General features: G+C 52.3%; 1 protein-coding gene across 2 annotated transcripts; it reads left to right on the top strand.

Moving 5' to 3' along the window:
* Positions 1-2,805: 2,805 nt before the first annotated feature.
* Positions 2,806-13,060, top strand: Mapk8ip2 (mitogen-activated protein kinase 8 interacting protein 2). 2 transcript variants are annotated; one of them, XM_021638982.2, is made up of 12 exons: positions 2,806-3,416; positions 4,261-4,366; positions 5,605-5,883; positions 6,008-6,104; positions 6,220-7,443; positions 7,786-7,861; positions 7,954-8,126; positions 8,240-8,349; positions 9,051-9,158; positions 9,326-9,396; positions 10,002-10,100; positions 10,296-13,060. In XM_021638982.2, exons 1-12 carry the CDS (start codon positions 3,352-3,354, stop codon positions 10,366-10,368), a joined length of 2,481 nt encoding a protein of 826 aa, XP_021494657.1. In that variant the 5' UTR covers positions 2,806-3,351; the 3' UTR covers positions 10,369-13,060. The 2 variants fall into 2 exon arrangements, with proteins under 2 accessions (XP_021494657.1, XP_060244805.1); XM_060388822.1 differs by having other exon boundaries at positions 3,284-3,416; positions 4,200-4,366.
* The last annotated feature ends 233 nt before the right edge of the window (positions 13,061-13,293 follow it).

Raw genomic sequence — 13,293 nt, 5'->3', positions numbered from 1 at the left:
AGCCTTTAAAGAAACCAGACATTTACACTTCAAAAATTACTAAAAAAAAAAAAACCAAAAACTGAATGTCTGTGGTTTGGGAAGATAGCTCATTCAGTGGAGTGCTTGCCTCAGAAGAATGAGAGACTGAGTTTGATACCCAGACTCTGTGCAAAAATGCCAGGTATGACAACATATATGTCTTGTCCCAGTATTGTGGAGACAGAGATAGGAGCAACTCAGGGGCTCAACTGGTGAGGTCCAGACCAAGGAGAGTCCCTATCTCAAAGGAAATGGACAGCACTTCTGAGGTGATACCCAAAGTTATATTTTCATCTCCATATGCAAAGTTATCTTTTGTCCTCTGAATGCAATGCACACATCTGTGTATGCACACATGTGCATTTGAACATACATGAACACATGCACAAACAATAAAAATCAAATTAGTATTATATTTAGTACTTCCAAAGTAATAATAGGCAACGTTGAAATAGGTGTAGAAACCAAAATGAGCCAGATGTATACAGGGTTATTATGCCAGCACTTGGGAGGCTGAAACAGGATTATGAACTTGAGACCAGTATAGCAAGATTCTGTCTAAATAAATACATAAATACATAAATACATAAAAGTTTTTATGGCTTTTCCCTGGCTGTCCTGGAACTCATATAAAGACCAGGCTGGCCTTGAACTCACAATGATCCACCTACCTTTGTCTCCCAAGTATTGGGATTAAAGGTGAATGCCACCATGCCTGGCTTTGTAATTGAAATTGTTGAATCTTAAATTTAATGAAATTTAAGATAGTACACAGCTTTATTCACAGATTGTAAACAGTTGAAAAAACAAACTAAAATATAAATGTGAATAAAGTATTAAAATATTATCTGAAAAGACAGACATGAAAAACATGAGCAAGAGGCTAGAGGCAGAAAATTCAACATGAATTTAATGGGAGTGCTGGAAGGAAAGAAGAAATGGAGCAGAGTCCATATTTTTCTGTTTGCTTTTTTGAGACAAGAGTTTCACTATGTAGTCCAGGCTGGCCTCAAACTTGAGCTCTCCCTGCCTCAATATCTTAAGTGCTAGAACTACAGCATGTGCCACCATGGGTGTCTCTGGGACAATATTTGAAGAGATAATGGGATAACATATTTTTTAGAAGAAATGTCTGTCAGATTTTTCACTGATGAAATAGAGATTCATATAATTAAGATCAGTGAGTCTCAGGCAGAGAAGACATGTTAGATAAATCCTCACTAAGACACACCATCTTGAAACCTCAGAACACCAGTGATGGAGATGTTTTTATGTGCAGCTGAAGAAGAAAGAGAATTGTCAAAATGTGTTGCAGTAGAAACGGATGTTGAGGCAAAAAGGAAAGTTAATATTAAAACAGTGAAGTTAGGAAACATTGAGGATGATAGATGAGAAGGATCTGAGCCAGTGTCGGCCGGTCAGGGGCCTCTCCCAAAGTCCCTTCCCTTAAGGAAGTTAGGCATGTCGCTCTTGCCCTTTCATATATTCTTTTTCATCTGGGGGAGTGATTAATGGGTTCACTATGTAGCCCTAGCTGGCCTTCAATTCACTACGCAGACTAGGCTGGTCTCCAGCTCACAGAGGCCCACCTACTTGTGCTCCCTGCATGCCAGGATTGAAGACACGTGCCACCACACCGGACTGTGCACTTTTTGAAAGATGGATATTGAGTGACCATTCATGAATCACTGTGTCTGGGGGTTTCTGTGTGACACAGCACCTTTGAGCAGATGGAGAAACTGAGTTCTGATGTGTTGAAAAATTGGCTCATGTTCAGAAAGTTGGTGGCTGAATGAACATGGGTACCACAATCTCTCCGATCCAAAATCTGGAGAATCTGTGCTCTTGGGAGCTGAAGAGAATCTCAATGGGTAAAATGGGAGGTAAAAGTTCCCCACCCTCACTCCCAACCCCTGTCCCCATGCTTTTTATGCTCTTGGAATCTGGGTGTGATCATCTGATGAGATGGAGGCTTTTGGGGGGTGTGGGAATTAAAGTGTGAGATGAGTTCAAGGTTGTACAATTCAGAATGAATTCTGGGAAATCCTGGACACTTTATGGAGAAGTCACACTCACTGGCCTTTCAGAAAATAAGAAACTGGTTAACCAGGATGTCCCTCCTGACTATATGAACCCACCTCTGCCCTGTGGTTTCCAGCCTTAATACTCTAGTGCCTCATTCTTCCTTCAAAACTAATTCCAACTTGAGGTTCTCTACCCCTTCTCCAGCTTTTCCATCACCCACTTTGATCTCTCTCCCTTTCACGGTTGGCTCCATTTCTGCCCTTTCTCTCTACACAGATATCCTTAGTACACCCATGTTTCAAGTTGGAGAGTGTCCATACTCAGAACAGAGCTAGGAGCAGAGGTGGCCTCGAGAAACAGCGGCTCAGTTGAATGAACATAGCGTCAGCTTCCGGTGCCCACTGGTATCTCCTCCATCCAGGTTCTACAGTCTGTACCACAAAGAGAAAGTTCAGTGTTGACCTCTGGATGAGAGACACTAAATCTAGACCTTTCCCACATCCTTAGAGACAATGTCACTGTTCTGGCCCCATTAGCACTGTCAGGGAAATGACTGCTCTAGCCGTAGTCAGCAGATTTTAGGGAGAAGTTTCCTTTGGCCCCATCAGCACCCAGCAGAGAACAGCTCCGACAAGCTCTGATCAGCACCCACGGGTGGACAGCTCCCGCCGCGAGTTAGGAGGTCTAGCAGATTGCTGGTCTGGAGGGCTTTCTGTCCAACTCTGCTCTGCTTTTCTGATTTCTCGGGGCACGAATGCTGCTCCTCGGGCTTCACCCATCCCCACTAACCGCCCACCTCCTAGGAGCACTGCACTCCGCAGAGAAGTAGAGGTGCGCAGCCCTGGGCCGCCACGGTCCCTGCTCCTGGCTCTACCGCACCCATTTCCTCCCGCAGCTCCCACGCCTCCTACAGAAATCTTTGGCTTACCAGCGGGTCCCTGCTCCCACCTCTCGCTTCTCGCCTGTTCCTCGCTCGGACCACGCAAGCCACACACCAGCCCTCCCGACCAGACTCTCACCACCGCCACCGCCACCGCCACCATCCGGTACCCCACATCCCCCCTCGGCTCGACCCTCATTCCTCCGCCCCCCTCCAGGCCCCGCCCTGCGCCACTCCTTCCCCTCACCCCTGCGGCGCGGCTCGCTGCCGCGGTGTCCTGGCAGGGAGCTGAGGTGTGTCGCTGACGGGTGTCGCAGGGCGTGTCACGAGGTGAGTGGGGAGACAGAGGCCGCGAGCCTGAGCACCAAGGGCGAGCGGTGCTCCTCACCCCTCCCCCTCGCTGCCGGCCGGCGGTTCCTGGGAAGATGGCGGATCGCGCGGAGATGTTTTCTCTCTCCACCTTCCACTCGCTGTCGCCTCCCGGCTGCAGGTACGCACTCGGCGGGTCTCATCTTCATGTAGGTCTCCCGGGCCTGCCACCCCACCCCATCGACTTCAGCTACCCAGGCCAGGCTGGGACCCCTCTTTTATTTGCAGGCCTCTGATGGATGCTCCCATCCCCCACTCTGGGCTCCGGGTCCCTCCGTGTTTGCTCCCTGTCGCACAAACCCAATGGCACCCTCTCTCCCACACGCACACACACGCTTCACCCGTTGGGATGCTGAACCGCACCCAGTCAGGACCGATAACCTAGCAAGGGTGGGGTCCCTTTGAGGGATTTTAGGCAAGGTGCCCAGCACCTGGTCCGTTTCTGGCAGTGTCCTTTTGGCCTTGTTATGTCTCCTTCCATAGAGGCTAGGGCCTGGCCCCTAGCCTCCGGGCCGGTAGAGACTGAAATCAAGCTTGAAGCTTTGAGGGTGGGATGGTGAGGTTGGCATGGAAGGGGGCTGGATCTTTGGTGTAGGCCTGCTTGGTAGGAGGGAGTGGAGACACAAGCAGAGCAGCCGGACCCCTCCCTCTCCTGTTGTGGCAGCTTCCCATCCCCCTGTTGGCTCAAGGTGCCTCCCCAGAGGCTGAAGCTGTGACCCACAGGGGCTGGGAGCTGAGCTGAGGAGGAGTGGGAGGGGTTTGTGGATGGATAGCTCCTCTGGGCTCATTTGCTGTGATGGAGGAGGGGATCCAGGGGAGAGCAGAGCGTGGGGTCAAAATGACATGCCTTTAGCCTATAAGTCGGGGGCCTTGGGAGCTGGAAGTTTTCCACCAATGTCCTCAGGGTCAGCTCAAAGGCCGGGAACCTAGGACTGGTGGCTCTCTGACCCTGGCATCTTCTTCAGGCCTCCCCAGGATATAAGCCTGGAGGAATTTGATGATGAAGACCTGTCTGAGATCACCGACGACTGTGGCCTGGGACTTAGCTACGACTCGGACCACTGCGAGAAGGTGGGGAAAGGGTTTGGGTGTGTAGGGTCTGATTTAAAGAAGAGCTTCGCTGGGCTCAGTTTCCCTAGCATTCTTGAGCATTTAGGACTGAGTCTGAGTTCAGCTTCCATGCGAGAAATCCCCTGCCCTTGCCGAGAGCCCCTTGGTCTCGGTCTTTCTTAACACACTGTAGGCCCTTCAGAGGGCCTTCTCCTTTAGGTCTTACCAGAGTAGTGCCACAAGAGGTAGAAGTGTGCTTTTGTTTGGGTGCCTCTGTTCTCAGATCACTTCCCATAAAGGTTTGAACCCTTCCACTTCTATTGAAACCCAACCTCTGCAGTCTCCTTCTTTCTGTCTCAACTGCCTCTAAAATCTTTCCCCTCCTACCTCCTATTTATGCCCCTATATGTCTCCATTTTCATTTGTTTTGGAAAAAAAAAAGGCACGTGTCAAGTGTGCAGGGGGACTTCCAGGTGTTGGGAGGAGAGACAGCAGCACCCCCCCACCAGCTTTCAGTTTAGCATGGGAGAAATACAAGCGAGAAAGTGGAGAAAGTGATCACCCATATACTAGTGGAGGGATTCCCAACTGGACACCAAGTGTGATGAGGGGAAAGGGAATCCAACCCCGACTGAGGGAATCAGGAAGACTTCCCAGAGGAAATGTCAGTCATATAACCCCGAGGTTAGCAGGACCCCGGCAGATGGGGGTAGGTGGGAAGATGTGGAAGAGAGGAATTGCTGGCTGGCGGAAGGACTGACTATGCCAAAGACCCTGGGGTTGGTACAAACTTGGTGAATCATCGGGGCAAAGGCTCTCCATATTTATATAGTTTTTTTGGTCCTTACTGATGATGCTCCCATGGGAGAGTAACACTAGTGTATAATGTGGCCCCTGGTCTGGTGGTCTTACCATCTGCTGGATAAGACAGTTCAAAAACCATGAGCTGTGAATTGTTCCAGGCGTTGCTATGAAAGCAACAGAGTGGCAGTGCCAAACATGATGGGGCTTGGGGGGGGTGAATAAAGCTGGGAAAGGAGTTGGGGTTACTCTGAGACTGTCTGAGAGATTTGGGCCCTTCCCAGAAGTGCGATGATTATTATGTGTCTCAAGCAGATTCTTTTTCAAACATGGCGGTGTTGATGGGGTACAGTGAACTAGAAGGAGCTCTTCAGTTTCCTGCTTTCCCCTCTTCTAGCACCTGGGACTCCAGGTTATTGTACGCTGGCCCAGCCCTGTCTTGTCCCTCCTTCCTGCAGGACAGCCTCTCCCTGGGTCGCTCAGAGCAGCCACACCCTATCTGTTCCTTCCAAGATGATTTCCAGGAGTTTGAGATGATCGATGACAATGAGGAGGAGGAAGACGAGGAGGAGGAGGAAGAGGAGGAAGAGGAGGACGAAGGAGATGGGGAGGGCAAAGCAGGGGGAGGATGTGGTTCCGAGGCACTTGCTGGAGAGTCCCTTATTCCCTCTCCTTCCCTAGAGGAGGCCCACAAGCACAGACCCACCACTCTCCACCTGGCTACGCTTGGAGCTCAGGTGAGCGTCTGAGCATCCTCATACATACAATACTAGCTTTGAGTTTGGAGGGCCTGTGGCAGGCCCTTCCCTCTCTCAACTGCTGGAGTGGCTTTCAGCCTCACAGATTTGTCCTCTCGCCCAGGACTCCCTGAACAACAACAATGGAGGCTTTACCTCTGCACCCCCATCCTCCTGGCAGGAGACAGGGCTGCGTTCGCCAGCTCAGGAGCCCCTTAAAGGTGAGGGATGGAGGCCGGTAGGAGCCCAGGAGAAGAGGGAGGGAAGGGACGAATGGCTGGCTGCTGAAAGGAGGCCTACTTTCCCGAAGCAGTAACTCAAACCCCTGCCCCGCAGAGCTCCCAGCTCCTCTCCCGCCAGCAGAAGAGGAGCCCCATGAGGTACAGTCTCTCGTTCGTCCTGGTTGTGACTGCGAAGGGAACCAGCCCCCGGAGCCACCAGCGTCAGATGGGGCATCCCCTTCCTCTGATCCTGGTATTGAGGCTGACTTGAGAAGCCACTCCAGTGGAGGCCACGAGGGTCGGCGAAGCAGCCAGGAGCTCTCATCGCCGGGCTCGGACTCTGAGGACGCAGGCGGTGCACGGCTAGGGCGCATGATCTCGTCCATTTCCGAGACAGAGCTGGAGCTGAGCAGTGATGGTGGCAGCAGTAGCGGCCGCTCGTCACACCTCACCAACTCTATCGAGGAGGCTTCCTCGCCAGCCTCAGAGCCTGAGCCTGAGCCTGAGCCACTACATGAACCTCCCCGCCGCCCTGCCTTCCTGCCTGTGGGTCCTGACGACACCAACAGCGAGTATGAGTCGGGCTCTGAGTCTGAGCCTGACCTCAGCGAGGATGCCGACTCGCCCTGGCTGCTCAGCAACCTGGTGAGCCGCATGATCTCTGAGGGCTCCTCGCCCATTCGTTGCCCGGGCCAGTGCTTATCTCCCGCACCACGCCTGCCGGAAGAGGCCAGCCGGGTACCCCAGGACTGCCAGGACCCTGAGGCAGTAGCCGGGCCCCACGTGGAGCTGGTGGACATGGACACCCTCTGCGGGCCACCTCCGCCAGCCCCCGCAGCGCCTCGGCTCGGCCCTGCGCAGCCTGGTCCCTGCCTTTTCCTCAGTAACCCAACACGGGATACCATCACCCCGCTTTGGGCCACACCGGGCCGCACTGCCCGCCCGGGCCGCTCCTGCTCTGCGGCGTGCTCGGAGGAGGAGGAGGAGGACGATGAAGAGGACGAGGAGGACGACGATGCTGAGGACAGCATTGTCCCCCCTGGCTCCAGGAGTACAGGCTCCACTGCGCCACTGGACGCCTCGCTGGTGTATGATGCCGTAAAGTACACGCTGGTAGTGGACGAACACACGCAGCTAGAGCTGGTGAGCCTGCGGCGCTGTGCAGGCCTGGGCAACGACAGTGAAGAGGACAGCAGCTGCGAGGCCAGCGAGGAAGAGGCGGGAGCCACATTACTAGATGGTGACCAGATGCCGGGGGATGCCTCTCCTGACAGTCCCGACCTCACCTTCTCCAAGAAGTTCCTCAATGTCTTTGTCAACAGCACATCTCGATCCTCCAGTGAGTAGGAGGATCCCCTACTGGGGAAGGCGGGGTGGCCGCAGAGGAAGAAGCGCCGTCCAGGGCCCCAGGCCCTGTCTGGTTCCCCCAAAGTGTCCAGGGGCCTATAAGTTCTCGAGGCTGTCAAGGCTGGACAATTCACTTTTTCCCTAAGACAATGGGCAGTGGTCCTCTCCTGGGGGCAGGGAGTCAGCTCCTCGTGGGTTGCTGTTCCTTTCTCCCTGATTTAGGATACCCGAACAGTCTGTTGCAGAGAGGGGATTTGGCTCCAGCCCAAAGCCAGGCCTTTAAGTACGTTCTTTCACTACGGAGTTCCTGACTCTCTCGGTCTCTGTCTCTCAGGCACTGAGTCCTTTGGTCTTTTTTCCTGTCTGGTGAATGGGGAGGAGAGAGAGCAGACACACCGGGCCGTCTTCAGGTACATCATTGCCCATGATGACCCCCGGGACATTGCTGTGTGTGACATACCTAGGCCTGCCCGGCCTCAGTTGACCTCTCACCTGACGTCAGGTTCATCCCTCGACATCCGGACGAACTGGAGCTAGATGTGGATGACCCTGTGCTGGTGGAAGCTGAAGAGGATGACTTCTGGTTCCGTGGTTTCAACATGCGCACAGGCGAGCGTGGGGTGTTCCCTGCCTTCTACGCCCACGCAGTGCCTGGTCCTGCCAAGGACCTGCTGGGTAAGATCCCACTACAGGAGGAAGCTTGCCAACACCCGCTTGCCCCTCTGGTACCCCCTGACTTGGACCCCTATGACTTCTCCTCTAACCCCCACCCCCACCCCCACCCCCAGGGAGCAAACGAAGCCCTTGCTGGGTGGAGCGATTCGATGTGCAGTTCTTGGGCTCCGTGGAGGTACCATGTCACCAGGGCAATGGCATCCTGTGTGCAGCCATGCAAAAGGTCAGTGTGGAGGTGGGCGGCAGGCACAGGCTGGAGGCCCACCTGGGTGTCATGCTTACAGGGAGGCACAGCTCCTGTGGCTCCTGAGCCTCCAGCCTTGAAGGGAGATGTTACAGGGCTGGCTCTCAGGCCTGATTGAGAAGCCCAGTCAGAAAGACCTAGGGCAGAGTGAAGCAGCTGTCCCCTTTACCTCAGGCTCTGTTGGTCTCTTCAGTAAAGCTTTCACCTCTCTGCTCACTCTTCCTCCCTTAAGCCATCGACCTTCTGTCTGAAAATTAAAACCAACTCTTCTCTCTTCTTCCCTTGTTCACTCACTTACCCACTCAGTGGACAATTACCCATACCTGCTGATCTGCCCACCAAAACTGAGGCTCATGGGCCCTGCGGAGCAGCTCTACATTAGAGAGCTCCTGCCAGGTTACGGGGATCAGGCAGTGAGGTGTGGGCAGAATAACTTCTTGGCACCTGGGCCAGGAGAAGCTGCCCGGTTGGCACAGAATGGAGGCAAGCTAGGAATAGAGTGACCATTGGCTTGTTGGGAGAGCAGAGATGGCCAAGGGCATCCTTCTGTCTTCCAGAATTGTCTCTGAGGCCCTGAGGTGGCAAGAGTACTCAGATAATCTAGAATGAACAGAGGCATGAAGAGAGAGGGCCCATGGTGGCTTCTTCAAGACCTCCCCCCCCTCTAACTTCTCCCTCAGATTGCCACAGCCCGGAAACTAACTGTCCACCTGCGCCCTCCTGCGTCTTGTGACCTTGAGATCTCTCTTCGGGGGGTCAAGCTGAGTCTGAGCGGAGGAGGACCTGAGGTGGGAGTGATAGACTGGGGGGACCAGAGGGACATTTGGAAGAGGTGTGTTGGGGAGGTTAAAGCCAAGGAAAACTGTGGGGCAGGGACACCAAGCAGGCATGTAGTAGGGGCGGCCACAGGCTTCTCTTAGCCAACTTGGGATGATTCTGCCCACCTCTCCTCTAGTTCCAGCGCTGCAGCCACTTCTTCCAGATGAAGAACATCTCCTTCTGTGGCTGTCACCCCCGAAACAGTTGGTAAGAGCTTACCAGTTCCTCCCGTATTGGCTTTAAATGCCGAGGGCCTCCTGCTCTCCAACCCCCATCCACCCTCAGGGCTCCACTTATGCTGACATGGTGCCCAGTCCACGCCAGTCAGCTGCAGTTCTACAGAGGCCCATCAGAATCCATCCCAGGTCCACTGTGACAAGTCCTAAGGAAAACTGGGATGGGTGGATGGCTAGTTTACATTACTGTGAAGGTGGAGGCTGAGGAATATCTGGGTCTATATAAGGTTAGGGATACATGGTATTAGGTATTAAGGTCACAGATTGCCTCCGTTTCTGTCATGGACTGGCTGTGTGCCTTTGGCAAGACACTAATACTATTTGTTGGTATACCTACCTCATAGGGCTATTATGAAACATGTGAATTAATATAAATACTTCAAGATGGTGCCTTAATAATACTTACAAGTAACATCCATTAGGTGTGGGGCAGTAGATCTGATTGGCCACAGTCTGGGGACAGGGTGGAATCTGGAGTCTCAAGCTGTTCATCTGGATAACAATTGCTATTAGTATTAATGAGGTGCCCCAGGCTAGGTCAATGCTCTGACACCTCCTCTGTCAATGTCCCCACAGCTATTTTGGCTTCATCACCAAACACCCGCTGCTAAGCCGCTTTGCCTGCCACGTCTTTGTGTCCCAGGAGTCTATGAGACCAGTGGCGCAGAGCGTGGGGTGAGTAGGAAGATGGAGCAAGAGCCCAGGGAGGATACAGGGCGTGGAAAGGCTCAGGTGCATGGGAAAGGCGTGACTACAGGTTGCTACAAAGTGTGCTGTGTGGATATGATTGCGAATCAAGACAGTAAAGCATGGCTGGGGGAGAAATAGGAGGGAGCCCTGGGCTAAGGACTGTGATCTCCCTCTTTGCAGCCGGGCCTTCCTGGAGTACTACCAGGAGCACCTGGCATTTGCCTGCCCCACAGAGGATATCTACCTGGAGTAGCACCCACCTCCCTCAGCTCCTGTCTACAAGCTCTGGGTATCTCAAGGCCACCATGGCTTGAGCAAGGACTGGATTGGGGACATTTGGAACCTTACATTGTGGGAGTCCCTGGGCTGGGAACTTTTATCCTTTATCCCCAGGTCATGGCTTTTGGGAGCTGTTGGGGAGAGGAGCCTCGGCAGCCATACTTTTCTTCCGATGCATCTTTTCTCTCTTGTCCTCATTTGTCCTGTTCCTCCAAGTCCCTTTCCTCTGTCTCTCGCCCCTTTCTGTGCCTGTAGACCTTGCTCTTTGCTCTCTCTTTTGGGGTTAGAACTTGAGGGAGGGGAGTAGGCTCAAGGTAACTGATGAAGTCAGGTCCCCTGGTGGTTCCCTCCTGCCCTCCTCCTGTGATTTATAAATGATTTTAATTTTTATAGTGAACCTCAAGGGATCATCCCATCTTTGATCACAGGAAGGGACCCTAGCCCCAACTCACAAGGAGCTCAGGGGAAGGAGGGAGGGGTATCTAAGAGAACCTTAGGGCAACTAGGTGGTTCTTGATGCTCACCCAAAGCCCCCAATGCTGCTAGAAGGAGGGCACCCCAGAGGGTGCTCCCCACGGGTCATCTGCTTTGCCGCTAACACCCCTGCAGTCCAGCGAGTGAGTATCTGCCCTGCGTGCGCCACCTGCTGTGTACGTGGGCCCCACCCACGGCCTCAATAAACTCTGCTTGGTGTGACCCTGGCTGTTTTTAAGGTGGTGCCCCGGTGGGGTCCAGGTCCTAGGTACTACCTGTGGCAGTGGAAAGGGAGGACCCAGGGTGAGGGGCTCTGGGGGAGGTCTTTGGTGCTTTCTGAAGTCCTGCTGAGGGTGGGCCACTGTGTGCTATGCTAGAGCCTTGCTGGAGGTGGCATCTGAAGACCCTCACAGACCCCAAACACACTTGATTTCCTGCAGAGATAGCCCAGCCTGAAAGAAGACACTCGCCTTAGACCCTGTGTCTTTCCCATGCGGGGTGTGCGGAGAGGTGTGGGGTGTGTGTTGTGTGTGGGCTATGAACAGCTCGAGAAACAATGTCTGTGGGTCTTAAAAAAGGTATTTTTTTTTAAAGTCTTACACAGAAAGCCAAGAAGAAAACAGGTGACTTTATTTTTTATCTCTTTAAACCGTGCCTGTGTGTGACTTTAGTTCCTCACCAGGATTATCTCCTGGAACTGCCCCCCCCCAAGTGACTCCAACCTCAGGGGATCTATCTGTATGACAGTAGGTGGCCCCTGAGGGTAGATCTGTACCCTCTGCCCTTACTCAGTACTACAGCAAGAGAACAGGTGGAGGTTGTGAATGAAACAGTGAACAAAGAGAAGTCTTGACAGTTTGCTACATAAAAATTAAAAAAAAAAAAAAGAAAGAAAGAAAAGTATTGTCTTAGCTGGGCATGGTAGTACCTACTTATAATCCAAGAACATTGGAGGCCAATGTTCATTGGAGGCCAATTGGAGGATGACTGTGAATTTAAGGCCAACTGAAACTTTATGATGTGATCCTGTCTGAAAAAAAAAGAGTAGTAACTATAAAAATCATCTTTACATAAATGTTACTTCAGTGTGCCAACAAACAGAAATATTAACAATACATGTGAAGATCAGGGATGAAGACCAGTTGCTGTGGAATTGTCGATTTTTTTAGCTACTATGCCGGGACATCCCACATGTCCAAGAAGATTTGTAAATATCTTTCTGCTGTTTGGCAATGCCATAAGAGGCAGACAGCCGCCTGGGGATAGAATGAAACCTGTCCTTCTGTGCTGGGTGATGGAGGCATGGTCTCCAGACCCACACAGCTTTGCAGCAGAGACCACTCCACCTCCAGTTCTGTGTTCTTTCTGCCTCCTGTCCCTCCTAGGGCCTGGCCTCCCTCCCCTGACACCCCCCCACTCTTTTTTTTTTTTTTTTTTTTTTCATATGGTTACCATTCTTCCTCCTGCCTGGCAATGAGGACAGCTGTGGGACATGCTTGGTGGCCTTTCCTTGCTGCTTTCCTCCTACCTCTCCAGCTGCCCCACAAACCCTGTCCTTTCCTGGAGTCTTCCTTACCGGCTTTAAGGCAGACAAGCTTGGGGATAGCTTAGCAAGCTGGGGCTCCACTTGGTTTGGGCCACATCCCCCTTGCAATAACGCACTTCGCAGCCTGAGATCCTTACCTGCATGCACTATGCACATACAGCCCTTTCTAAATAATGGGCCAAGGACCCCCACCTGCACTGAGATGCACATATATTCCATGCTGAAAAAAATGGAGTAAGTTTCTCCTTCCCTTAATGATTACTAAACTTTATATCCTGCTCATCACTTATGTCCTGTATGAGAATAGGGAGGCTTATTTGGTGTGAACTGGTTTGGGGGTGCGTGTGCATTAAGGCAAACTGTTCTGTAGGTGAACTTTCAGGGAGAATTGCCTATTTTATGGGCATGAAAGGGACCTGTGCACTTGGACAAAGGGTTTATGTTTCCAAGCCTGCCCATCAAATTAGAGAACCACCCCAAACATGTCAATAGTATCTCCTCCTTCCTTTAGTTTTCATAGAAGAAGCCTCTCCATGGCAATCTGGAGCCCTTGGGTATCTTCACTCATATGGTCCTCGGTCACTCCTGACAACATATTTGACCTGTACTATCGCTTTGCTTTGAATAAAATTAACCTGGCTTATAAGGTGTGTGCTTATTTCAGTTTCTCACATAAGATGCCAAGAACCTGAAAATGCCCAGCCCAGACCAAGACCACTGGTAATAGCGTTGTGCCTCCCATGGAACTGGCTGTGAAGGCAGATCAGGTACTACTGTGTCATGTTGCCCATTACTCCCAGCTCCAGCTGACGGCACAATCGGCCCCACAGAGTCGTCACTCAAGCAGTTGGTCACTGAGCTAATGTGAAGAAGGACCGC

This window comes from Meriones unguiculatus, chromosome 8 (assembly GCF_030254825.1).
Source record: "Meriones unguiculatus strain TT.TT164.6M chromosome 8, Bangor_MerUng_6.1, whole genome shotgun sequence".
Classification (NCBI taxonomy): Eukaryota; Metazoa; Chordata; class Mammalia; order Rodentia; family Muridae; genus Meriones; species Meriones unguiculatus.
Note: the sequence above shows the minus strand (reverse complement) of the source record. Positions and strands in the feature narration are given on the sequence as shown.

Excerpts from the sequence above, each read along its gene's own strand:
- Mapk8ip2 (XM_021638982.2), top strand. The coding sequence starts at position 3,352 with ATGGCGGATCGCGCGGAGATGTTTTCTCTCTCCACCTTCCACTCGCTG. Across the intron at positions 5,884-6,007 it reads TGGCTACGCTTGGAGCTCAG|GACTCCCTGAACAACAACAA; the intron begins GTGAGCGTCTGA and ends CCTCTCGCCCAG. Across the intron at positions 9,159-9,325 it reads TGAGCGGAGGAGGACCTGAG|TTCCAGCGCTGCAGCCACTT; the intron begins GTGGGAGTGATA and ends CCTCTCCTCTAG.